The 26,256-nt window shown below is 39.9% G+C and overlaps 1 protein-coding gene across 1 annotated transcript; it reads left to right on the top strand.

Moving 5' to 3' along the window:
• Window positions 1–849: 849 nt before the first annotated feature.
• gtf3c2 (general transcription factor IIIC, polypeptide 2, beta) lies at window positions 850–24,516 on the top strand. Its single transcript, XM_040017696.1, has 20 exons — window positions 850–1,147; window positions 1,759–1,868; window positions 2,219–2,786; window positions 3,181–3,287; window positions 4,472–4,668; window positions 5,059–5,144; window positions 5,485–5,562; window positions 6,891–6,992; window positions 7,269–7,496; window positions 7,747–7,858; window positions 7,958–8,075; window positions 16,179–16,210; window positions 16,344–16,473; window positions 16,658–16,802; window positions 19,983–20,144; window positions 21,554–21,632; window positions 22,566–22,694; window positions 22,913–23,170; window positions 23,362–23,469; window positions 24,286–24,516. The coding sequence occupies exons 2-20, from the start codon at window positions 1,844–1,846 to the stop codon at window positions 24,466–24,468; spliced, it is 2,847 nt and encodes a 948-aa protein (XP_039873630.1). The 5' UTR covers window positions 850–1,147; window positions 1,759–1,843; the 3' UTR covers window positions 24,469–24,516.
• Window positions 24,517–26,256: the final 1,740 nt, after the last annotated feature.

Genomic DNA, 26,256 nt, shown 5'->3' with positions numbered 1-26,256 from the left:
CGCAGAGTACAGAGGAGAGTTGCCTCCATCCTCTAAGACCCCACACACCCCCAACACGGACTGTTCACACTTCTGCCCTCGGAGCGGAGGTTCAGAAGTGTGAAATCCAGAACATCCAGACTCAACAACTCCTTCTTCCCCACTGCCTTCAGAACAATGATGATAAAAATATTTTTGCACATCAGGTCATCCTACATATTAAGCCAGCATATAAAGCTGTATCTCTTTTGCACACATTTCTGTTTCAAATCTCCATATTTTGTCTCCCTTTCTGTCTTTGTTTATTTATTTGTACTATTTGTATTTATGTTCTATTTCTATTGTATACATTAATCAGCATCTGTGGGTGGACAGCAAAGAAAGAATTTCATTGCACAGAGAAATGCCTTTTTCTCTTGTGACACATGACAATAAACACTTTGAATATTGAATTAATGGTTAAGTGTCTGTTACTGTTTGAGGGGTTGGTCTGTTTGGCACAAATGACAGTAAGCAAAGTAAAAGTAATATATTCCCTAGCATACCCCTCTACCTATTTTAATCACACTGGGAGAACTAAAATTAACTTCATAAGGAAGATGAATACTGGATAAAACGTTTTGATTCACAAGATCGAACCATGAGTTAAATATATGATGGATGTTGTATAACATGTCCGTTTCATTGAAAGACCATCAAGATAAACATCCAGTGTAATGGGACCTTCTGAGCACCAGGGCGATGTCCCGACTTCCTCGCCATACGCCTCTGGGCTTCAATGACCTCCTCCTCCTCCTAATATTGGAGGCAGCGTGGAACTCCGCCGCTGTACAATCAAATCAGTGTAATTTCCCTCTCTGCTGATAGGGGGCGGTGTGACCCTCCGTGCTTGCACAGTGACATGGCGGTCTGACGTAAGGAAAGCGGAAAGCTCCCTGACTCTGTGTAAACAACTGTGAAAATGTTTGTAGTTTGCCCTCCTTGAAAAAATTAACGGCATGATTTTTATGACGGCTGTGTCCCGGTAAGCTCCGGTGACTTTACATGTCGTGGTTTCTGGTGGTTGAGGTTGGGATTCGATCCCGGGTGGCTGGACTCTAGCTTCCCGTGTTCTGAACGAGGTGTTTCAGCCTCCGCCACCGAGGAGGAAACCGTAACACTACACATGGTGAGTTTTTAAACGTGCTACTATCCGGTTAGAGGCCGATTTTTAAGTATATTATAATATATTATGATACACTTGACTGCTACTATATCCAGTTAGCATTAGCAATGTGTTAGCTCAATAGCATGGCTAACTAAGACAATGTGACTCGTTTTAAAAACTAGTGACATATGTGTATCTCTTAAATAACTTGATGTTTTATATTTTTACATTGAAAACATATGCCGAATTGACGTGTGGCCTTAACTATTAAATGCCTTAAGTATCGGTGTGTATATTTTACGTCTTCACTGTGAGTAGGGAAGAGAGAGAGTCAAACTGTCACATTATTGAATGAGGTTTGGTGTGTAGGTTGTAGACAGCGGCTTATCGACTTGATATCGGTAGAAAACACTGGCTCCCTGACTCCATTTTTGCACTGTAATTATTTTAGTGTCGTTAGAAGTCTATAAGGTTGTTTAAAACACTGAAAAGCCATATCTGTTTTGACTTTCATTCGTCCATTGTACAACTCCAAACTGCAGGAAGAAACAGCTATTTTGATTAAATATTGCTGTAGTGGACAGTTATTTTATACCTTAAGTAATACATTATTTCTTCTTCTGTCTGTGCAGCTGCAAAGCTACACTGAGAAGGAACTGGCTCTACACATGAGGAGGCACCTAAAAGAAGAACCACAGAATCAGAAACCCAGAGCATATGGAGCCCACTGAATCTGCACAAGGTTTGTCAAACTTGAGATTTAAGAGGTACTTCAAATTAGGAACATGTTCTAAATGGTCTAATCCAGGGGTGTCATCTATTTTAAGATTACAGAGGATGAGAAAATAATATTTCAGGATGTTTTCAAACTTTATTTTTAAGAGCTATTCACACCTTGTTCTTCTATTATTAGTTTTCATTTCTGTCTAGCACAGCAGCACTGCTGGAACTTGATTTCATATTATGCATGTTCAGCTAACAGATGGAATCCAGCACTACCAAACCAGAAATGTTGACCAGGCAATGACTTTCCAGTCACATTAACCCAATTTTACATCATTCAGTGGAATGATAACGTCACATTTCTTGCAGGGCAAGAGAAGCCATTGGAGGAGGGTGCAGATTTAATATTCAGCTCAAAAGGACGACAACGGAAGAAAAATCCCAAATATCTGGATTATGAAACTGATGACAAAACGAATGAACACCTTTCACCCAAAACACCTAGAAAGAGCTCAGGAAGGAGAAGAGCAGCTTCTCAGAAGACTCCGACAAAGAGTAGAAAATCCAAGGCTGCCGCACAGGACATTCCAGATGGAGAAAATGAAAAAAAAGATAAAACACCTACAGAGTGTGATGGACAAACTACAGCAGAAGTGGCTGATGAACCACTGAGAGGCAAGAAAACTCAGTCAAAAAGGACTCCTGCTAAGAAAACCCCTGCAAAAAAATGTAGCAATGCCAATGTAGACCTTATAGATGGAGAGGGTGTTGTTAAAGATACGGTGCAGCAGGAGAATGGGGCGCCAAAGCCAAAGAGGAAGTATGTAAAGAAGCAGTATGTACAACAAGTGAAGCCAGTTATTAAAGAAAAGGATGCAGAGGAACCTGAGGAGGAGACTGGACAAGGTGGCCGGCGGCGGAGAGGAGCTGCCAAAGCGTAAGATACACCTACAGTACTGAGCTGTCACATAGGTTAAATGACGTTAAACACCGTCACCTTTTTTTTTTTCTTTTTTTTTTTGTTAAATCATTTTTACATCAGACATCATCAGTTGAAACACAGGAAGTCTGAACTGTGACTCCAGGCTTTGGTGATAGTTACTTTCACTATTAGTTTTGTGATAATTACACCCTAACAATCAGACTTTCATTTTTTGGTTACATGTACACTTATCCCCACATTAATTACATGCATCTATGTAGCTATATAAAAGCATACATTGCTAATTGTAAAATAATAAATTTTCTGTCTTTAAAACATTTTTAAAGCCATTTTTTTCATATAAATGGTAATATAGGCATTCAAAAATAATGTAACCTCAATCTTCCAGGGCGTTGAAGTACCTCCATAATTTGGCAAAAGACTTATTTGGGCAAACTGATGAGCCAGGAAGCGAAGATACTGGATCAGAACAGAAAACTCCCAAAGCAAGCAAAGGTACAGTGAAAGTCTCGCCGTCTCTCTTCCCCAGTGCACCAATCACAGCGAAGCATTACCTCAGACAGTTTCTGCATTTCGTTGCCTTGTACTTGTGACATGTGCAATGACAATAAAGTTGAGTTCTATTCTATTCATCTTTTTACCTATTTCTTACAGAGTTAAGTGAGGTTGCTACCACTCTAATTCTACGTTCACACTGCAGGCGAAAGCGCATCAAATCCGACTTTTTTGACCCTATGTGACCCATATCCGATCATGGTATGACAGTGTGAACGACACAAATCCGATACTTTCAAATCCGACCTGGGTCACTTTTGTATGTGGTACTGAATCCGATACATATCTGATGTTTTAGAAAGCAACTGCTCTCTGAACGGTCATGTCGCATTAAATCCGTCTCTTACGTCACTGACACAAGACAGACGCCAATTATCTGCGCCGGAGAAGACATCGTGAACGCTTCCTGGCCGTCCAGTGTAGATGTCAGTGAAACTGTTGGGAAGACAACGTAAACATTTTATTTATACTGAATAATCTGCAGATTCTCACAGAAATCTGCAACTATCCTTTGAAGCACCGCTCCTCTCTGAAACAGCAATAAGGATAACTATTAGGCCATATGTAAATAACAAAATAACTTAAAGCAAAATTGGGGAACGTAAAGTCCGAAACAAGTCTTTATATTAAGGGCCATCAGTCAAGCAGTACTGTTTGGTCTGGGTCTAAACAGAGCATGTTGTGTGTGACATCTTCTTTTGCGCCGCTTTGTGGGTTCACACTAGGGAGCGTTTGCTATCACATTTTATTTGTAGTGTGAACAAGCAGACAAAAAAATCAGATTTGATCAAAAAATCGGAATTGAGCATTAAGACCTGCAGTGTGAACGTAGTCTAAGACCTAAGACCTGTAGACGTGTCTCCTGTCTGAAAATGGGCCGCACTTCAAGCGACAGGAGTTGACTAACTGGCATAGATGTAGCTATATTAATGAACTTGTCTGAACTTGTTTAGACTGTTGTGTCAACATTGCATTTCATGTCAGTTGTTAGTTGTGTTTTGCAATCTCACAAGTTACATGCAGTGTAAAATTTCATATAGCAGTGCAGAAAAATTCCTCCTTCTGCCAATATCATTAAAGATCTCTGTGCACCGTAACTTAAATCCCTCGTTCTATTCCTGCAGTGGGTAAAGGCAAAAAGAGGAAGCATCCTGACAGTGATGCAGCAGAAGACGAAGACTTTGTGCCAGATAATGGTGAAGAGGAGGATGCAGAGGAGATGGAGGATGATGACGAAGAAGCAGCATATGACTCAGACCTCGACTCCAATTGTGGCAAACGTGGAAAAAATCCTCCAGTTTATTACGTCAACAATAACAACGTCAGTGGTTTTCTCATTTTAACTTGATGGCACAGTTACTGGTTATGACCTCATGCAGTGCACTAGAGTACATTACTTCAGTACGGTATCTCCATATCAGTCTAATACAGAAAGATGAATCTGCTTGATGATGGTAATTAAAAGTTAAACTGTTGTGATTTGTCAATACCAACCTGGGCTTATAAATAGGAGTCATTATAATGAGCACTTTATATCAAACATAAATCATCAGATTCTGATTTCTGCGTTTTTCTGAGACTAAACCAAAGTGCAAACTATTATTGATTAAAATGACCAGAACATTTTAATTTCTAAGTTTAATGCAGCTGCATAGAAAAGAAGGAAGAACATGTGCATAATGAGTTCATCCTGTCTCCTTCTGTCCTGCAGACATGCTCGTTCGTCAAAGCCCAAAATGGACTTAACACCCCTATCATGAAAACTGCTTTGGAGAGTGCAAAGACCACCAAGAAATTGTAAGTCGCAGTCAGTTAACAGTAATGATTTGTTTTCGTGAAGTACCAGTGAACATTGTCCTTTTGCTGTTAGTTCATACATCAGTTTTTGTGATGACATACACAATGAGTCTTGAAGTGCAAACGACACTGGAATATTTGAACATTCAAACCCTTTATTTTGAAAGCTTCTTAAAGTCAAATTTGGGGTTATCTCAAAATTTCAGCTTACAAAACTTCACCTTTTTTGGTTGATTTTGTTGAGGTTTTTTCAGCATTTTGAATAAGTAAGTCTCAGACTGACTAACTGCTTGTTTGTTTGTTTATTTAACCATGTGTTTGTTGATGTTTGTGCTTGCAGTCGGGAAGAGCACTACAGCAGCTGGGTGTTTCCAGAGTGGGTGCCCTCCACCAGGGATTGGGTTCCTGTCCCACAAAGGTAGTTTCTGTTGCTTTGTTCGTTTAATACAGTCGAATCCAGTTTTAATTGAATAACTCATTAAGTTTTATTTGGACTTAACTTTTTATTTTCTGTGTTACAACGACCGTACCCAACACTCTTTACCAAGTAACTTTGAATGTTTTTTTATTTTATTCACTGAAATTCTAACACAAAAGTCATACCAGAAAGTCTTAGCTGCAATTGTGTTTATCTGACTGTTTCATGCTTAGTTATTTAGTTTGTGTTGGGACATCTGTCCACTTTTTTTGACTGAAGGTGGGCAGGAGCCTCTGCCAGCTGACAGTGGCAGAGACAGGCTGCACCCTGGACAGGTCACCACTCAATCACAGGGCCAGACAGACACAGACAGCCATGCACACCTAGGATCAATTTAAGATGACCTGTTAACCAGAGTGTCACCTGTCTTTAGTCACATTACTGAATCAATCAGTTGTCACATGGTCATGCAATGAGATATGCTGTATATGCTTTCAAGTAACCCAATGAGGTTCAGACTATTTTATACTCTTGGCAGGAACAACACAGAGAGACTCAAAGTCACATTTAAAATTTCACATATCTTTGAATTGTGGGCAGTGACTGGTGTGAACAAAAAAGGCCCCAAACTGTGGATTTGAACCCAGGACCTTCCAGCTGTGAGGCAACAGTGCTAACTACCACACCACCATCCTGCCCTCATAGTTGCATTATATCCATTCATTAGTTCAAATAAGACTTTTAAACTACATAGGAACAATAGTAAGGAGTCATCCAAATCTGATACTTTATCCTAATTAACCCTTAATCGACTGGGATTCAAACAGGCCTAATGGACTTATTTTGTCATTTTGGCTGTAAAATGACAAAATAATTCTCATCTTTCAGGAACAATTTTAATTTTCTCACTAGCCTATAATGAGTGAAAAGTAAGGTCATGTGAGTAAAAGTGGTAACATTTAGGCGGAGCTGATTTTTTTTATACACTGATTTCCCCCCAAACGCTTGTCATCGTTTCTTTCTGAAACAATTTGAATTTTGTCTCAAACAATATCGCTAAGAGAATTCTGGTCATTTAAAAAGCACTTGATAAATAAAGGGTTAAACAATAAAAAAAACAAAGGAACTGCCAGGAGGGGTTGCTGAGATGATGTCTGAAAAGTGTGGCTCCAAGAAGAAGCCAGTCTAGTGAATAAAGAAGAGCCATCGCAGGACTATGTACCTGCGCTGGTCTGGTGGCTTCATAAAGGGAGCTGGACAAGGGACGTGTTATTCTGGCTGATATGCACATAAGTTATTAAAAGTCTGTGTGTTCTGCTTTCATTTAGTGATTTGGAGAAATATCTGCCTCAGACGCCTCGCTCAGCTGCTTTCAAAGTGTCCAGAGAAGGACTCAACAAGGAGGAAGCACCTCTCCAAAGACTCAAAAGGTGACAGTGATCACGGTGTAGTTACCCCCGGTTGATGATTTCCCTCAGATATGTCAAGAACAGTTCGATTGAGACATAACTGCTGCTAATACATTTCCAAAGAAAACCTCTTTTTTGTATTTGTTTGTTAGTAAAACTCATACCTATAAAAATATGTAATTGTGATCATTTGCAGTTTTTTCTACATGGTGCAGATTTTTTGGTGGCTTTTGTAGGCGAGGGGGAATAAAGCATTTGGTGTCTTTTTTGTTTTCATTTTTTTCTGTTAACTGGCAGGTTCGAATCTATTCCCCCTCACCCAGAACGCTGGGACATGATGCTGTATGCAGGTGGACCAGTGTGGGCTCTGGAGTGGTGTCCAACACCTGATGGTGCTCCTGCTACCCAGTACATCGCTCTGTCCTGTCATCAACGCATGGATGATTTTCACTACGTCAACAAAACATCCACAGGAACTGGACTCATTCAGCTGTGGGATGTGGGCAAACTGAAGTATGGCAACAGGTACAAATGAAATGTGCAGAGTGGGAAATCACTGATAAAAATATTATATTATAAAAGCATATTGTCTGTCAGTCTCTTGACTGATTGACTAGTTTGAACTACTTCCAGAAAAAGTCCGATAGTCCTCTGTAAACAAACTGTCTACATCATAGATGGTAGTGAGATGTTTCCAGAACTTATAAGAAATTTGTCTTTGAAACTTCAGCCTTTTTATATTATGTTCTCTTTTCTTTCACCTCTGTCCAAACAGACCAGACTCCAAGCCAGTTGTGGTCTATAGTTTGGCCCAGGATAAGGGCTTCGTCTGGCATCTGAAGTGGTGTCCTGCTGGCGGCTGGGAGCTTCCCACCTGTGCCAGAAAGGTAAGATGTTTTTCCTATGAAGTGTCTTAGCTTTTAGCTGATATTGAAATGATGAAATCTTATAACATCCTAACGTGGTATCAATCCCTCACACTGAAGGCTCCATTCTTACCCAGACTGGGTCTTCTGGCAGTGGCCACCTCCACCGGGGTGGTTACCATTTACAGCATACCCCACCCTGATGCTCTGCACTCCAACACCACTCAGCCAAACTCTGGTAAGACTGATCATAACTGGCTGTGATTTCCCCTACACATTTTTTTTTGCAGCATTTATAACTGTCATAAGTATAACTGTCATAATACTTGTAATACATTTTTACAAGTATTTTACTTGTAAAAATGAAGCGTGTCCTGTGTTCAGCAGAGGGCACTGTTGGCTTTCTAAAGTCTGAAGTCAGCATGTTGGGTGTCTATTTTCTCCTGTATCCTATGAGGACATAGGGATGCACTGAAGCAGTGCGTTACTGGTGGTTTATAGATCAGCGCATCACTATAAAAACACTGGATGTCTTTATACCTGTTTATTTATGAATTAGCTTAGCTCATTTTCTGTCTTCGCACGCCAAATCAGAAGGTTTGGCATGTAAACGCTGTCTTTGGATGCACCATGCAGCCCTTGGATTGTTTGTGATCACAGTAAAGCTCTAAGGCCTGTACTGTGAAACAGAATTCGGGGCTCAGGATTAAACCTGAAGTTGAAGCTTCCTCTGTGAGTTTTCAGTTTGATAAAGGTGACTCCCCGTGTTATCTTGTCCTGTAGACCTGACCTGCTCCTGATAACAGGTGAACATATAAACCCACCACCTGCTGGCTAGTTTATTTGGATAATATTGGCACAATTGTTTCATGATATCACAGGATTTTCGAGTGAGTCTGGACCCTTTTCCTGAGAAACTTGTTCCTTTTGGCTGAAAGCAGTTTCAAAGCATCTAATTTTTCTGTTTGTCTTTATAAACTCAAATAGTCATATAAAAACAGTCATTAAAGAACCAAATTCTTGTAGCTCATTCTAGATCTAATATAAGATTTCCAAGTAACCCTACAGGTTTAAGTTTTGTGTTTACACTTTTTCCTGTACTTGCTCCTTAGACCGTTAAATGCCACCAGTGTTGTCGCTTAAAATGTTAGACCTTAAAAATATAAAAAAGGCTTCGGAGTAACACATTAATCCCATCAACCTGATCCTTAATTACTGAAAGTTTTTTTTTTCCTCCACCCTCCTGGCTTTGGATGAGTTTAATCAAATGTACAGTCATAGTATGTTGTTTGTGTTGGGTAATATTCCCGTCATGCCCGGTTTGTGTTTATGACCTAGTACCAATCTCAGCTCTTTCATTCAATAATATGCTCACAGGAAAATGTCACGTGACCTACATGATTGCAGCTGCTAGGCTTAGTGATGCCAGGTAATAAAATTCTATGCTGGTTATTTTGAACTTGCTTTGTATTACAGATCTGTTGTAGCAGCATTGTGGTAAAAGAAAGTAAACATTTTCTCACCAAGCAAAGTCAAAGAATTTGTGAAAATATATTATTTGTCTTAGTAATTAATTATCTTTATCGTCACTTCTTGAGTTCTTTTGCAGTGTATCACTAAGATCCAGAATATTGACTAAATCAGTCTCATATTTCTGACAGTGTAATAACACGTGTTCTGTGGGTTCATCATCTCCACAACAGTCAAATTTCCCTGTATGTTGTTTCCCTACTATAAGCAATGTGCCAGTAAACATGCAGGGCAGGGCAAAGACACAGGGCCCACAGCAGTCTTGCTCTTTGGAGCCCCAATATGAGTTTTCACTCACCCCACTATGGTTGGGTTGCCAACAGAAAATCCTCATAGAGACTCAAAAAGGCAAAACTGCTGTGGGTCCCACATGGGCTAGTCTACATGAGCCCCATACAGGTTTTCTATTTACAAGACAAAGGTGTCCTGCCCTGTGTGTAAAAAGAAAAGAAAAAAAATGGCATTGCCATCTTTGTCAAGCTCAGATTTGTCAGTAAAAATAATGCAAACCTCACAACAAGGAACCACAAGCCACTGAATATTTGACAGCTTGCCAAAAAAGGATCAAAGTAGGTGCCAATTAATTTTCTATTGAACAAATAGCTAATGAGAACTTGCAGCTGTAGTCCGTTACACACATTTAAACACAGCCTGATGAACTCAAGCACGAGTATGTAATCAATCAAATAGCACCTTATCCATCATATCAGACGTGACCCTCATTAAACGTGGTAGAGCTTGTGTTTGACAAAGCAACAGTATCCACAAGAAACCAGCCTCATGCAGCTTTCACAATGGCCACAGAACACACACAGAACACTGTCCAACAGTGTAAGTACATGATGACATTATGGATGGAGGAGCCTGTGGTCCAGTCTATTCAGATCACTGCGCTGTCAGTCGCCTCTGGGGCTCTGCTGATAGAAGACAATACAAACGAGATTAATGACGAACTTATCTGCCACATCCATCATAGAGAGAAACCCAGTTATGTCTGCATGTGAGTGTGTTTATCAGTCAGTATCCTCAAAGCGGTTCAGGCTAATCTGATTGAACAAAACACCATTGTGAGATCATGAGTATAGCATACACCTTACAAATAAATATTCACATTTTTGTGTTATATCTCAGTGGACGCAACCTTTTTAGATCCCATTAAAGCTTATCTTGTAGGGCATGGCTTCCCAGTTCCACAGTGTAACAGAAGCTTTGGGCTCATAGGGACAGCTACTTTGATACTTTCACTTTGTTATCTGAAAATGTTGCCATGTTTGATATGAATATCCACCACATTAACACCATATATGAAATAAAGCACATTAGGTCCCCTTTAAATCACCTGATCTCTCCACTGAAAGACATGCACATTAAATTCTTCTACATTAACATTAATTAAAAGGACTAAATAAAATAATTTTGCATCATATTTTTGGACTTGGAAGCCATGACTGGGTAAAAGTATGAAGCCTACATCATGGCCACAGTTTGAGAATTCTTCAAAAGGGTTCCTGAAATTGGGCCTTTTTATGATTCAGTTTTCCATCTCACTAGGTAATGGCTTGCATAGGTGACCGTACAACTGCCTGTACTCTGATCATTATAACATTATGTGCACTGTATTACACATGGTTTGGTTTTGAAATTAAGAAGTATTTCAAATGCCTCAGTTTGGACATAAAAAGATAAATGAGACCCGACATTTCTGGTCTTAATTTTTTCTCATTCCCTCGTGGACTCGAGTTTCCATTCTGTTTTGTAGCCATGGATCATTGGGCTCAGTTTCCAGAGGGCTACTCCATCACCCCCCTGCTTGCAACCAGAGGTTATAGTTATTGGATTGAAAGGTTACTGAGTACCCACATTTGAAGATGGCTGCACACACAAACTACTACTGCAAAAGCTTGTTTAGCTTACACTGAGAAATTTTCATAAATACAGCAATCGTAACATTTGTTTTCCTTCAATATTTCTTAATGTAATGAATGTCTTAATGTTGCCACAAACCCTATTAAGGAAGACTAGGAGATGAACAGAATCTTTATAATCCTGTATAGCTTTGCTGAAGCTTGATGACCTGAGGAGGAATATGCTACACGTAATCTGTACTTGTTTGCAATTGGCTACCTAGTGCCAAGATCAACCTTTTTATTTTAGCATACTTCTAGTTAGATTGGAAAAATCTGAGTTCACAGAGCTGATAACTGTAGACATGTGACCTATTTGGTTTAGTAAAGCCAATGTAATATTGAACTTTGTGTGGCATCTGTGGAGGCCTCTAGCACAACCTGGCTGCATATCTTATTTGAGCGATATAACACAACCTCAGTGTGTTCTCTTATCTGGAAGAAGCATAAATGCAGAAGAGGGAATTGGAACTAATTTCTGTGGAAAGTTGGGCCTTACCATGCCATTGGGTGGCATGCTGTGAATACTCTGGACTGTTACATGCACTATGCTCATAGTGTCATAGATTTGTGGAACTGGACATAAGTGAGGTTCAGAGATGTGCATGTAGAATATGACAGCTTAAAGACTGTTTGTTCCTGTCATTTGGCGCCAACATTTTCAAAAGAACAAACTGAATGTTTAGATGAAAGTGATGTTACCTCGGTCTTGAGAATACAAAGAATAGACATTCAAGTGGGACAGTACCTTCATTTTTCTTTTCTTAACAGCACTCACAAGGTTATAATAGCGCTATTTTGTAAGCTGCAAAATCTGCCCCAACTTAAATGCTAAACAGACTAAGATGAGTCAATATTAAAACCACACACCATATGTCTCACAAGTAAACTCCTGTTCAAGCCGTAAAAGCACATACTGTTTTTCTCTGATACTGCACTTCCTTCATAAAGATAAAAAGCATAATTTGGTCATATTATCTCTGTTCAGTTTTTTCTCAGTGACCATCACCTTTGCTAACAGCAACTGCAGCACCACAGTCCTGAAGCATTGACAATTATTCATTTAATCGTGTGATTGTAAGCAGCAGTCTAACATTTCTTGCAGGTTTTTCACTAATAATTTTGCTGTCACATGTGGTCGTTTTTTTCCCTGACATTAAATTTATTTTAAGTAGAAAAATGGCTAACATCAGCGCGACTGTTTTTCAAAGGCAAAGTGTCACTTTTATGCTGCTCTGCCTGCAGTGAGGCGGGGACGACATGGAGAGGTACATTTAACCAAGTGAAAAAATACCAGAGAATTTCTTAATAGCTTCTTTGAGGCTGACATGTCGAGCACCGACTGAATGCAGATTAGTTATCCTAGCTTACGTGACCAAAAGTGGATATAATATAATATAATCTTTCTATATCGGCTGCAAGGGTTGAAGGTGAAATTGCCTTGGACAGGGTTAAAACTGTGTGCGTGTGTGTGTGTGTGTTCATCCTGACCCCTTAGTGCTGTTTGCAACAGATAATTATAAATGGCTTTTGTGTATCCAGTCATCAGAATGAATGAGCGCGTGAATGAGAGGAGGAGGCCGTTAAAGCTCCAGAATTGGAGGGCGGGGGGTGGCTGGAGGTTTTGAAGGAGTGTACGCACATAATTTACAGCACCATTCTCCATCAGACAAGGATCTATAATTGAAATGACAAAGAAGATGCATCACCGAGCCAGTTGTTAGTGTTGGAAGCTATGAATTTTAGGCCTACTAGATGACACTTCTTGTATCCTTACTCTGTCAGTCATCAAGGACTTACTTGAGACTGGACAGGGAAGAAGATGGAGGAGGTCACACAGAGGCCAAGTTAAAGTGTGCAAAATTGCAAAATACTGTAATTTTTTAAATTAAAGATGAATGCTTCTAAAACTAGGTTAGAAATGTTTAAAGAGTCCAGTCTTAATATTGTTCTTTAATTAATATAAAGCAAGTTGGAACATTTCATATAAATAAGATTCACTGAGTTGGCAATGTCAGAAAACATGGACACCACCACACATTTCTTTTTCCCCTTTCAGTTGACTCTCGTCAGCATCGACACTGTTTATCTCCTTACAACAGACTAACCACCATTTATCCTCAGCGGCATATTTTACTGTCTTTAAGCTCTGTCTGTGGCTGCTCCTGTTTCTGCTCAGCTAACACAGCTGACCGGTTAGACACAGTCACTCAGTCAGCCTTTATCTCTTTGTTTATCAGGTGAAAAATTTTTAAGATAATCATTATTAATTGCACCATAGTCAAAACCAGAGTTAGTCAAACTCTTAAGTGCTTTGTGCAGTGGATCTTGAGGAGGAAATTATGTGATAATTATAAAGCTAAGTATGTGAAAATGTTGATTAAGAAAAGGGAAAAAACTGATACAGTCTAATCATCCACCATATGGGAATATCTGTCGTCACAGCTCATTATAATACTTTCTCTTTTTGCAACATTAGTAACTCTGAAGTTTGTGTTAAAACAAATGACGGCAGCTATTTAACTGTGTAGAACTGACTGGGATTCAAAAGATCTGAGCCTTAGAGATAAAGTAAGGGGCTGCTGGTCAGTCTGAGCAGCTGACTAGGATACCTGCTTTGGTGTTTTGGGCATGTTTAACAAAAAGGACACCCCGGAGGTACCCCCAGGTCACGGTAGCCTTGGAATTATAGAAGGAAAATCTATAGTTAGTTAGTTAGAGGGAGGTCAGGACATTTCTGGTGGTACAGCTACTCCTGCGATCCAGACTTTAAACTGCAGAAAATGAAGGAATGAATTATTCACAACATTAAAACTGTTCACAAGAAAAGTGAGTAAACACTGCTGCATGCCGAGCTGGTAGAAGGCTGCACAATGTGAGGTTGTTTTAATGTGACTGATGTGATTTTCACAATTATAGAGAGCAAATTATGTCCCAGAAGGTTAAAACTTATCACCCTCACGTTTTCAGACCAGCCTTCTCAAACTTCTGCTACACCCTAGTCAGACATATGACATCATATTGAATAACCACTCACTGATGATCTGGAGGGCCAAAAGAACAAGAGTTGATTTACAACAAGGTTTATATAAAATATTATTGTGTATTTTTCTGAGGCAGAGGTGAGGTGATGGAGGGAGTGGAACAGCGAAGAAGACACTATTAATCTAAACTCTCAGTAATCTAAACTGGAGGAGGAGAGAAAATTAATGATCTGGAAAAGTCTGACAGTGTGTTTCTGTTTTTCGCTTTTAAACACAGCGACTGCCTAAACACAGATAGGAGAGTTTCTGCCAAACTAAATATCCAGTCATTTCGTAAAGTTTATCCGTTATCTGTTTGGGTCTTATAAATGTGCAAATCCTCTTGACTCTAAAATATATTTTTTCCACCTTTAAGGTTATTTAAGGGTGGTGTGATGGTTAGCAGTATAGTCTAGTAGGTCCTGGGTTCGAGTTGAGTCTGTGGCTGAAGTTTGTATGTTCTACCATAGTTAAAAAAAACACCTATGTGGTGTTAATAGGTGATGGCCGTAGCATCTTTCTGTATTAGTCCTGTGACTGAGCCTACCTTGCCTCTCGCCCTATGATAGCAGTGAAAGGCTTCATCAGCCCTCTTACATCCTTGAATTGAATACAAGACCTTCTGTCTGTACTTCTAGTTATGTCAGGATTCCTGTTAATCTGTATGAAAAGCTAGCTAACAAGCTAAAGGTACATTACCAACACTAAATATGCTGGCACGTAGTATAGCAAAAACATGGTGAGGGTAAAAATTTGCTGCTTTTGTACTCCTGCTACACCTCTCAGTGAACTCTTTATAACAGAGTCAATTCCTTTTGCTCATACTGTATATAGCCTGTAGCCTTTTATGCATGTAAAATATCATTTGGCATTGCTCTATGATAATGGTGAGATTTGCATTCAAAGGGCCATATTTACTATGTGGGAAAAAATTGCAACATGCAGTGATGGGAAAGTTCTGCAGGTGATGTACCGTCAATGTGCTAATTTATAAACTGAAACGCATCATTTCAATAATGGCCAACACAATCTGCCAAGAGTGGGCTTCCACTAGTAATGCACTCAGTCTGTTAACATCTCTCTCAGTCAGTCCAAATAAATTAAAGCTCCTAGCAGCAACTGTAACAGCAGCATTGTGCACAAAATAAAAAAAAAGGAAAGAAAAAGCTTACAATTAATTTAAATATTTTTAACCCTCTGAAAGGGAAAGTCCTGCAAATGCACAGTGCAATAATGAGAGCCAAACGGCAGTAACCACGCCTACACCTTTCAGTCGCACAGTTAATACTACGACTCTTTGGTAAATCCTGACAGAGACGTTTTTAATACCTAAAGAGGGTTTTATTCTGGCATAGCTTGTTAGAAAATCTGTCCCAAAATGTCAGAATATTAACACGTTAGAAATGGGCTTCTTGACATGTAACATCACAGCTCTGCAGCTGAGCTTTAATTACATCTGACACTAAGTGAACGCGTCTCAGATTGAAGACAGCCGAGTCAGGGCCGTCGATGTTTAGCTGAGCCTGTTATTCTCACTGCTTACAGAAAAATCTTCAAGGGACATCCAGCACTACATTCAGGATTTTTGTTGCCTGCATTCATGCTCACTGTGTGAATTTCTGTAGTTTTCATGTTATTGTCATCAGTAAACCATTACTGTAGCTGTCAGGGTTCATTTCAGATAGCAGAGTGGAACTTTGAGTTGGGTTACATGACAGAAATATGATGGGTCCATGTACAGTAAAGGTACATGCTACCTGTGCATCAAAGTGAATCATTTGTTTAAAAAAAATGATTTCACATAACGTAATGAAACTTTTTAAAAACAGTTACCAAAAAAAATCTCTGGGTATTAAAGAAATGGATTTTTATGTGTTTTCACAGGTAAAGGCATTGAAACACCTCAAGTATACAAGGTAGGAACCTGTTAAAATACATTTACACTGTCTTTTTTCATTGATGCTCATAATGTCACAGCCCTGTCGATGTTGTGTATCTACCATTAGGTTGAGACAGGACATAAATGAAAATGACCTTTGTTTTCTGCAGGTTAAAGGAGTGGTGACATTGAAGCTGGGTGCCTTCAAAGCCCCTCACCATGAAATGAGCGGGCTCGTCCTGTCTATGGATTGGCTTCCTGACAAACCACACAATATAATGGCTATTGGATTCTATGATGGTATGAATTGATTTCTTGCAGATGTTCTTGATTAACTAGTTGTCTGTTTGAGAGAATAAACAAAGGAGCAGTCCTGAGCTGATCTGATTCAACTATGAGTCAAGATTATGGATTAAAGAACTGTTTTATGCCAGTAGTTTCACTTTTCCGCTTGTTCTTGTTCTCTCCTCAACTCTCTCTCCAGGTGTAGTAGGTCTTTGGGATCTGACAGCGAAGTCTGCGCTGTTGCGTGTGCGAGAGTCAGACAGGTCGCTGAGTCTGCTGCCCTACAGATGCATCCTTGCTCACAACAATGGAGTCCGGTCCCTGGCCTTCTGTCCTGCCTCCAGGTGAGCATAATATCAAAACTCTCTCTGGATCAAAATAAAACCCTGTGACTTCAAAATCAAGATTTTAATCTGTCATGCCTCTGTGCCGTATGCATTTTATTGAATTTTGATAGCTGAACAGTTCACACCTACAGTAAATTTACAATCACCATGTATGTACCGACTCACTCCTGGTGGCTGATTGGCGGGGCCAGGCGCACAGCTGGGCCCCTTCCGGGGGGTGTGGTGCCCTCAGGCCTCTGGGCCTCAGGCCCGGTCCTCTCTGGCACAGCTGGCTGCCGGCAGACCCGCGGGCACATCACTGCAACCCCCTCTGGCCTCTGCTCCATGGCTGCTGGGTGACCTCTTGTTTGGGGCTCTCCTCAGCTCTTCCCATGAGGGTGGCACGGTTGCCCCTGTAGTGGTCCTCCTTGGGTCCTCGTACTCTGGGGCCTCTGGATGTCTGGGGCCTGGATCTCCGCCATACCTGCTTCATGCCCTGGGGGGCGGAGCTATGACTCTCCACACTCCCTAGCAGATCGTTACATGGAGAAACCTTTTGAATACTAGTGTGCTGATCCACACAGGTGTGCACACATGCAGACTCCACACAGAAAGGGTCCAGCTGGCCACTGGATTTGAACCTAGGACCTTCATGCTATGAGGTGACCAGCTTCCACACCAAATATACATATTGCATAATGCAAAGGCTCCAGCAGCACAAACATGGTAGACAAATCCAGTAGATGTCAAGATGCCAGCTACAGCTGTCAGTCGAAGTAAACACACGTCTAACTTTAAGTCTTGCCTGTATCCAGTTAGACAAGTTATTCAGAAAAGCTGTACTTTTACTGTAAAAGGAGAAATTATCTCTGAAGGAAATAAATGCATTATTTCAGACTGGGCTGTAAATTTGAATGCTGTTAACGGGAGTCTGTGGGAACTGACTCACTTTTTGAGGCAGTGTCACATGGCAAGGGACTGCAGTGTTTTAGCACCTTTACATTGGCCTTATTTTCAGCTTTAAAGGTCACTGCTTGTGTAACAGTACAATAGAATTTCAAAGCTCAGTAAAACTTAAAGAAAATACTGCAGTCACCCAGTGATCCCATCTTTGTGTCTTTATTTCATCAGTTTTTCCTTCATCTACTTTACTCTGGTAGTTGTTATTCGCAGCCAATTAAAAAGGCGATTTGTTGGCGCCTCTGGTACTCGGAGCTAAAGGCGAGACGATAAATTTTGAACGCACAGAGTTGCAGTAGAGCCCTCCCTCTATTGTATTCAGGCACTAATTCAGAATGTAGGGTACAAGGCCGGGCAAGCAGCCACGTCCTTATCACCACTCAGACAAGGCAACCTGACTTAGCTCTATGCAAGTCAACATGCGCTGACCTTCAGGCTGCAGCCTTGCTGAGGTCTCACTGCCTGGTGTGATTTTCCATTCATATCTAAAGTTCACTCTCCCTGCTTGGAATAGTTAACTGACTCAAAAACTTCAAGTGTTTATGGAGGACATTTTGTGCTGTTTTTTCATGTCACCAATATTTATTCTTCATATCTTATTACAAATAAACACCCAGAAATAGGCAAGCTGCAGGTATGCAACTGGCTCTCTGAAAGGTATGTAAAGTTACATAAACCTGACGCTTGAATGTTTACAGGTTCTAGATGATAATGGGCTTATGTGAGAATCGTTCATGTGGATTTTAAGAATTAGTTTTGTTTGATTTCTTAGTTTCTGACTTTTATTTATCTTTAACATGTTAACTCAGACCCGTGATATCTGAGGGACTGCACTGTGTAAGCTGGATCTTCTTACAGTATGTATACCAACATAATCACTTAACCAAATTAACTAAAGCACAGGTGGAAATAATTCAGATGAACTGCTCACAACTTTCTTGATGTGAGTAAACTTTAAATGCTCGATACAGAAGTGAAAACGGGATGGCCAATTTAAAAAATAATAAAATGTCATAGCTAAGGATTTGACTTTAACCCCATTACGGACTGTGTCTCCTGAAATCCTTTTTCTGTGCTCTGTTAGTCAGCTGATGTATGTGCAGATAGGAGTGAGCTGGAGAGGTTATTGAAATCACCTGTGTCTAATACGAGTATTCACAGATATACACTGCAAGTCGGTATCGGGGATGAAGCAGAATTGGTTTTTCATTAAAAACTGTCCAGAATGTCATTTTTTCCCCACTAACAGGTCAGTGTGAGGTCATCAGCGTCATCTCCTTCTAAACCCATCCAGCCCTGCCGACTCACCTAAAGCATGATTAATATGGCTTATATTGTGGCGTGATGTAAAAGCTTTCACAGAGGATTTTCTGCCTTGTCATGAATTTTGCTTTTTTGAAGAACTGCTGAAGAACATTTTGTAAATGTGTATTTAACCTCAGATCAGAATTTAAGATAATGGTAACAATGGTTTCAAACACACGGTCCTGCTAAAGCCCATTTTGTGGGGCTGTGACCTCTTAAAACAAACTAATGACCCATTTTAGTCAACACTGCTTTAAAACAGCTGGCAAATACAAGTAGTCAGATGTAATGATTGAGGTAATTAGTATTTCCATTAAAACTACAACTGCAGCCTTCATTTGAGCAGATGTGAACCTAATTTGATAGCAGCCAGTTTTCCTCCACTTTTTAAACTATTTTCTTCATTTCTGAACCACAGACTTTAGTTTTCTCTATAGAGAAAACTAAAGTTGGATTAAAGGTGGATAAATGATCAAGATTAATCCCACAGAGAGAGAAAAAGCTCCTGGCTGGCAGCAGAGAGACTCTGAGGACGCGTATCTTGTCTGGATCACTGCTTTTTAATTACACAGTCATGCTGAAAAAGATCAAATCTCCCCTCTCTTTGTCTTTGCTCTGTTTTTTAACACCTTTGTATTTTCTTTTTCTCTCACTGCAAAGTCTTTTTTCTCCTTTGTCATCGCATTCATAAAGCATTTTTTGTCTTACAAAAGAAATCCGACTGTATCGATTGTTCTGCCTTCATTTGTTTTATGGCAGACGCCGCTGTCAGATTTGATCAATGTAAAGAGAATAATGACTTTCACTTCAAGCACTGCATCACATTTAAATCCCTGTGTTCAGCCTATTTATATTTTCCACCAACAGAACATCCTGGTCTGTTTTCCCATCGTCAACATGTCTTTAACTTTTCATTTGTTTTTTGTCTTCTAGATACCTGTTGGTGACGACAGGTGACGACCGCTTCGTGAAGACATGGGATCTGAGGAGGCTCTACGATCCCATCACGGTTCAGAAACGCTGTCTGGCCAATGAAATCAACTGGCCACTGAATGCACCGGGGGTTTTGATGGCCCAGGACAACGGCACCGTGGTGTAAGAAAGCTTGTCTCTGTTTCTTTGTTACAACTTTGCATCTGACTCACTTACATTATATCTCTGGTATTTGCCTCTAAGGTTTGAAAGATATGTTGGACAGTTGTAAACCAAAATGAACAAATACTAGAGAGTTAGTGAGTCCAACATTAAAGCATGGAGGCAGTCTAGCCACAAGTCTATCAATACAGTGCTATATGTATTTAATCATGCTCAGAAAAGAGACAGTATGTTGAAGCAGTGGACTCCAGGGTGAACCAAAGCCAAATCCCTGACCTCTGTCTTTGTTAGGGACACATTAGCATTTACACTAGAGAACATCCACGATCAGACCCCAGAGCTCTTTGGGAAAGGATTTGAGAAATCAAATCAAAATTTGTCTCAATCACTGTTCACTTGGGTTCTAGATTCCTAAGGTGCACTTTAAAATAAAAAGACTACAAAAGTACTGGGAAAGGAATTCTTTGACAGCTAATGGAAACAAAAATTGTCACAATAAGAACCAAAACAATCACTGATAATTAAATTAATAGCAATTCTTTCTCTTGAATGAAAATATCAGAGTTCATTTTTTCCCTTGAGCTTCTTCACAATCGCTTCTTCAAATTCAGAAGGAATCTGAAGAGTAGGATCCACAGCTGCTGGCACATCCCTCAGGTACTCAGCCTCTCCTGAGAGTTTCACCTGGTCAGCAAATGGTAAATGGCCTGTATTTGTATAGCGCTTTACTTAGTCCCTAAGGACCCCAAAGCGCTTTACACTACATTCAGTCATCCACCCATTCACACACACATTCACACACACATTCACACACCAGTGATGGCAAGCTACATTGTAGCCACAGCTGCCCTGTGGTGCACTGACAGAGGCGAGAGTGTGGGAGCTGGTTTGGTGCTGGGTTCATGTACGCTCTTTTAGCTCATGGGACTAACTGTGTCAGCCCTAACCTAAAAGTCACCACATGAAACTCCTATTTACAGAAGTCTTTCCACTGTATCAGTGTCCTAACTGAGTTTCATTGGGCATACTCACTTGTGATTTTTGTTTCCCAAAAAGTTAAAGTGTGGAAAACGGCCAGCACCTTCCAAAGATTATGAACTTCAGGTTACAGCTTTGTAAATTCTGTAGTAGAAACAGTCTGGAAGATGAACAGAGTGGCTGCATTTAGCATTGAAAACAAAAATTCAGCATCAAAGGTAATATCGTAGTTCATCCTTACTTTTCAGAGTGATTCAAACTCCAAAGGTAGTGGAGCTTACACTAGCCATAGTGTGACCTTCCTCCCTGCCAAATGGCTAACAAACTCCACATCCCCACTTCTCCTCTGCGATCTGTCAACATATGCAGTCTTGAAGTAAGAATAAAAAAAAGTCATTGTGACTCGTTCTTTCTCTCTTTTTTTAATTTAGGAAAGGTTCACAAGGAGTCCATTACATCGACCATCACATGCGCTCGCTCTTTGCACTTCCCCGGTCCGGCACTGTGTGGGTGAGTGTAGCTGTTGTAATCTTCCATTCTTCAGTCATCAGCAGCCCATAATTCAGTCACAGAGCACAAAATAAAATAGCTTTGAACTTCAGGAAACCTTTAAATCAGGGGCACGACGGTCATTTTCGAGACGATGAAGAAAGTTTGAGGATGTTAATATTATTCGATATATATGGATAAAAGGTAGTTAAGGCCAACACAGACTTCAGGAGTATAAAGGTATTCCATAGTTTTGTTACTGTCAGAAATTCCTCTCAAAGGTCAAATCCAAGTCTTGCATTTCACTCGTCTTTATTACACTGCAGCCAGTTTTTTCCTCCTGAGGATGTGAATCTTTAGAAGTTTTTCTGGTAGGTTTCAGAGTTGTTGTTTTTTCCAAGCGTCAGGACATTTTGCCTTTGTTTGGAACCGTCTCCAACAGTGGATTAGTCCACGTTTTTTTCTTAAGTGAGTATTTATGGGAGAAGAGTTGCCCTCTAGTATTAAATTGATTTAAAATAAACTACAGTCCGTGTTTTATTGTGATTAATGAACACGTCCCCCATCACAACAGTGTGGTGTTAAATAGTTTAGGCCAGGCGTAGAGCGAGGTGGCATTGAGCAATAGGATAGGTATAGGATGTGTCAGTTATGGATTCAAAACAGTATTTTATCATTTTGTTGATGATGAGGAAAATAAAGACTGCTACCTTCTTTTACCCTTTCTAATCATTGAAAACCTCCTTTTGCTGCAGTGTTTTGGGTTTAATTGTGTGGGAGTGGGAAAAAAACTACTGGAACTGATACATTTGAGGCTAGTTGTGCTTCTGTAATTAGTCTCATTACTCAAACTATCCCTGAGTGTCTGAAATTTGCTCTAAGTTACTGAGAGAAACTTTTTTTCCTCAGCAGTGCTGTGTGATTTAATATTTCATTTTCTATGCGTCCCTGCAGTCTCTGTCATACACCGAGTGGATTAACAGTCTGGTGACCGCAGACAGCTTCGGAGAGGTGATTTTCTCTCTGTTACCTCAGATCAGCTACGTTGCTCCTTACATCAAACGCACAATAGAGAGACGATTTGTAAGTTTACTTTTCCTTTACTTTTATCGCTTTTTATTTTTCCCTATGTTTACTTCAAAAATATCATTTTACATTATATCAGATGTCATATAAAATTGGTAGTGTTCATAGAAAATAAGACAAAGAACATGAATTGAACATGTGGCCAGTTGCAGTGAAAGAATTGCTCAGATTTAGAGACAAGCTAACGATCCATTTTATTAACCTGTTCCCTTCAGCCCATCTACTTCACATCTATGGTGCCTTATGATGCAACGGAGAGAGAAAAACAAGAAATGGGAGGAGAGGAAGAGGAAGGAAACGCAGTTGAAGAGCAGCAGGGAGAAGAGACAGAAGAACCAGATGCTACACAGGAAGCAGGAAATGAGAACGACAGTGAAGGAGGAAGAGTTGGACGAAAATGTCCTCCGCTGAAATTCCAGACCTACAAAGAGGCTACAAAGAAATACTGCCTCCACTATACAGATTTTGATTTTGTGGGTTAATTTTTATCTTCATTTGCTTTCATTGTTTTTTATTAAACAGATATTTATTAAAAAAGTAAGGAATGTTCAAGTAATATATGTAGGCCAAAGACAAACTGGAGAAAAAGGCTATAGTAGAATAGAGAACGAAATAAGAGGAAGACCACACTGACACTGTAATAATCATTCACTCTGACTTTCAGCGGACCACTGCAGGAAGCGAGAGGCGAGCTGTGTGGAAACGCATGAAAGACACAGAAGTGAAGGCAAAGATCATCCTGGATGACATGCCTTTGTCTGCTCTATATAAGGTATCTGAAACACACACACACAGGGCGGGTATCATCAGACTCCGGCTGTAGTGTAACACAAAGAGAAAAAGCAGGAAAAGATAAACAGTACAATGAGAGGAAATGGAGGTGAGATCTGTAAGAATAGCCTCTTCCTCCTCCCTCTTCTGCCTCCTCCTCTGATGGGCAGCTATAAAGGGGCTGAATGTAATGATGTGTTAAATGAGAAAAATGTCACCCTCAGTGGAAGGAGGGAGGGGGAGATGGAAAGCAGCCATTTGAGGATTTGATGTGTTTAATTTTAAGAGAGGCAGAGTGGAGGGTGTCGCTGTGCCCTCTGGGATGAAATGATGGACGGAGACTTCTTGGGACAGGCTCCAAAACAAAACAGCAGGAAAGGTTTTTGACTGGCTCTTTGTCTGAGAGGGATAAATGGATTAGAAAGAGGAGGATGGCAACTTGGGAAGGAGAAGTGAAAAAATATAGGGAGGCGTGCACCAGGAGGATTTATAGTGATGAGTGGGGTGGATAAGCGTCTGTAAAGAAATCAGGGGGAAGTGATGATATTGACTCAGAGCTACAGCTGCGTCATTCACTGTGGACAGAGAAAATAAGAAATTAGCCTATAAATAAAAACCACTGTCGCCTTAGTAGAACACAAAGAAAGCTGTTTGTATTAAATGTGGAGTCCCTCAGGGATCCACACTTGGTCCTCTGCTTTTCTGCCTGTAAATAATGCCAGTATCTGCTCTTCTGTAAATTGACCTCTGATGTTCAGTTGCTGGTTTAAGAGCACAGACGAGAAATATTCTCAGCTGTCTTTTCTCATTTCTTCAGGTTCGTTTCAACCCAAACATGAGCTGCCACGACTGGGTTGCATCCGGGGGTCAGACTGGACTGGTTAGATTTAACTGTGTAAGGGCTCTGATGAACTCTCATCTGAAGAAGATGATTGGTGAGAGTCAGGCCCAGTTCAACGCTCTGTACTCGCCGGGCCAAGCGGTGACAGAGCAGCTATAGCAGGAGTTTAACTTTGCTACGGTGGGTTGTACTCCCTCAAGAGACAGTCAAAAAAGTGACCTCTGAAACACGCAGCTGTGAATAATGAAAATATGTATGAATATTACGTTTTTATTCTTATACATTTGTATATGTTGAAAATCAGTCAACGAAAACTAATGACATCAAGCCATGAAGGTACTACAGGTTTAATTGGTCCAGGTTTTGAAGCATCTAGACATGGCTAGATATATCCAAATTGTCTGAATGTCACTCCGTATATAATGAAGTTCAACTTTAAATTGACATAATTACAGTATGCAAGCTAAAAAAAGTAAAACTCTCTCATGACCAGTTTAGGGGCTTTTCTTTTGATCTCTGTTCATCGTTCACCCTGATAAACTGAAGCAAGACTTTCTCTCTGTAAACCAAACCCAACCAGAATCTGTTGAATTCAAAGCCATTTAATTTTTCCTGGCAATTAAATGTTTCCATGTTTTCCATTTTCTTCTTATCAAATTATAATAAAAGTCCTAATAATGACAGTTCTATTCTCTACATCAGAAAAACTGCAGCAGTTGACAGTTAAGTGCCTTTCGTAACCCTCACTCACACAGGCCTAGAGACCATTTCAGTGATGAAATGTGTCCACCACCTGGTTGGAGAGTGGTTGTTTGCACATGAATTTGGTTGCAAAGAGGAACACGGTGCTGCAACAAAAACCTTCTGGTGATTGATTTGGTCGTTTTGATTACATTACAACAGTTGCCCATAGTTTACATGGAAGACGCCAGATTGTCTGCAAACACTTGCAAAATGTTCTCCAAGCAACATTGAAACTGAAAAGCGCGACACGTGGAGAATGCTCACCTTCAAAGTAAAAGTTGGACTTTTTACAACCTGTTAGTTACAGCAGGAAAGCGCAACCTTTTCTTTGAAGGCACATGTTCTCAGTGCGACGGAGAGCTGAAAGACGTTTAAAACGTTATTTTTGTTAAAGTGAGGATGGCGTTGTTTTCCAAAGAATTGGTGCGTCATGCCAATATTTCTTAAGCTTACTAGCAAGAGTGTTCTGGAACTTCATAAGTAATTTCATTAGTTAAACCCACTGGTGTTTGTAATATTTCCAGACTTTCTCACGCGTTGTTTAATTTGTGACTTTGTTTTTAGAGAGGGTTTTTTTATTTGTGCATTCCCTCATTTTGTTATCAGCCTCTCATGTTATCGGTAGCAGGCTGGGAGCTAATTTTGGCTGCGTTTGTTTGTTCAAACAACTCAGGCTCTAATTAGGGAAAATACTTGAATTTTTTGTATCTACAGGATATAACACTTAGAAATGTTAAACCTTTTTCTTACCTGGTGTACATTTTCCCGTTGTTGTTTTTCTCCAACTTTATTTATTTTTAACTGTCTACAAGAAAATAATAGTGAGGTGTAATTAATTACTGGCATCACTTTTTTTTAAAGACACATTTCCCTCTGAGTTAAATTAGGGGTTTTAAAGTGTGCTTCATTTTTTGATTAATTATAAATTTTAGTGACAGTTTCACAATAATATTTCATTATAGTGTTGTCAGCCGTGGCCATATTTCATTACTGACAAAATTATCTTTAACTTATTCATAAAAGCATCGAAATGTTCTTCTCCCTGCTCGCTTTTGCTATTTTTGAAATGTTACATATAATAAATTTTATAATAAAGCAAGACCGTGGCTCCAGTCTTTATTTCCTGTTAAACTTTTAAACTAAAATAATCCAGCTTCTTTCCATCATCAGCAGTCTTTTATTTCACTTTACAAAAACTGTTGC

Source organism: Simochromis diagramma, unplaced genomic scaffold (genome assembly GCF_900408965.1).
Source record: "Simochromis diagramma unplaced genomic scaffold, fSimDia1.1 OVJJ01000802.1, whole genome shotgun sequence".
Classification (NCBI taxonomy): Eukaryota; Metazoa; Chordata; class Actinopteri; order Cichliformes; family Cichlidae; genus Simochromis; species Simochromis diagramma.
The sequence above is the reverse complement of the archived record's forward strand: the minus strand, read 5'-3'. Positions and strand labels throughout refer to the sequence as shown.

Bases quoted from the DNA above. Each gene is read 5' to 3' on its own strand.
- gtf3c2 (XM_040017696.1), top strand. From the start codon at position 1,844: ATGGAGCCCACTGAATCTGCACAAG. The intron at 1,869-2,218 runs GTTTGTCAAACT...CATTTCTTGCAG, and splicing joins GCCCACTGAATCTGCACAAG to GGCAAGAGAAGCCATTGGAG. The intron at 22,695-22,912 runs GTAAGTTTACTT...TGTTCCCTTCAG, and splicing joins GCACAATAGAGAGACGATTT to CCCATCTACTTCACATCTAT.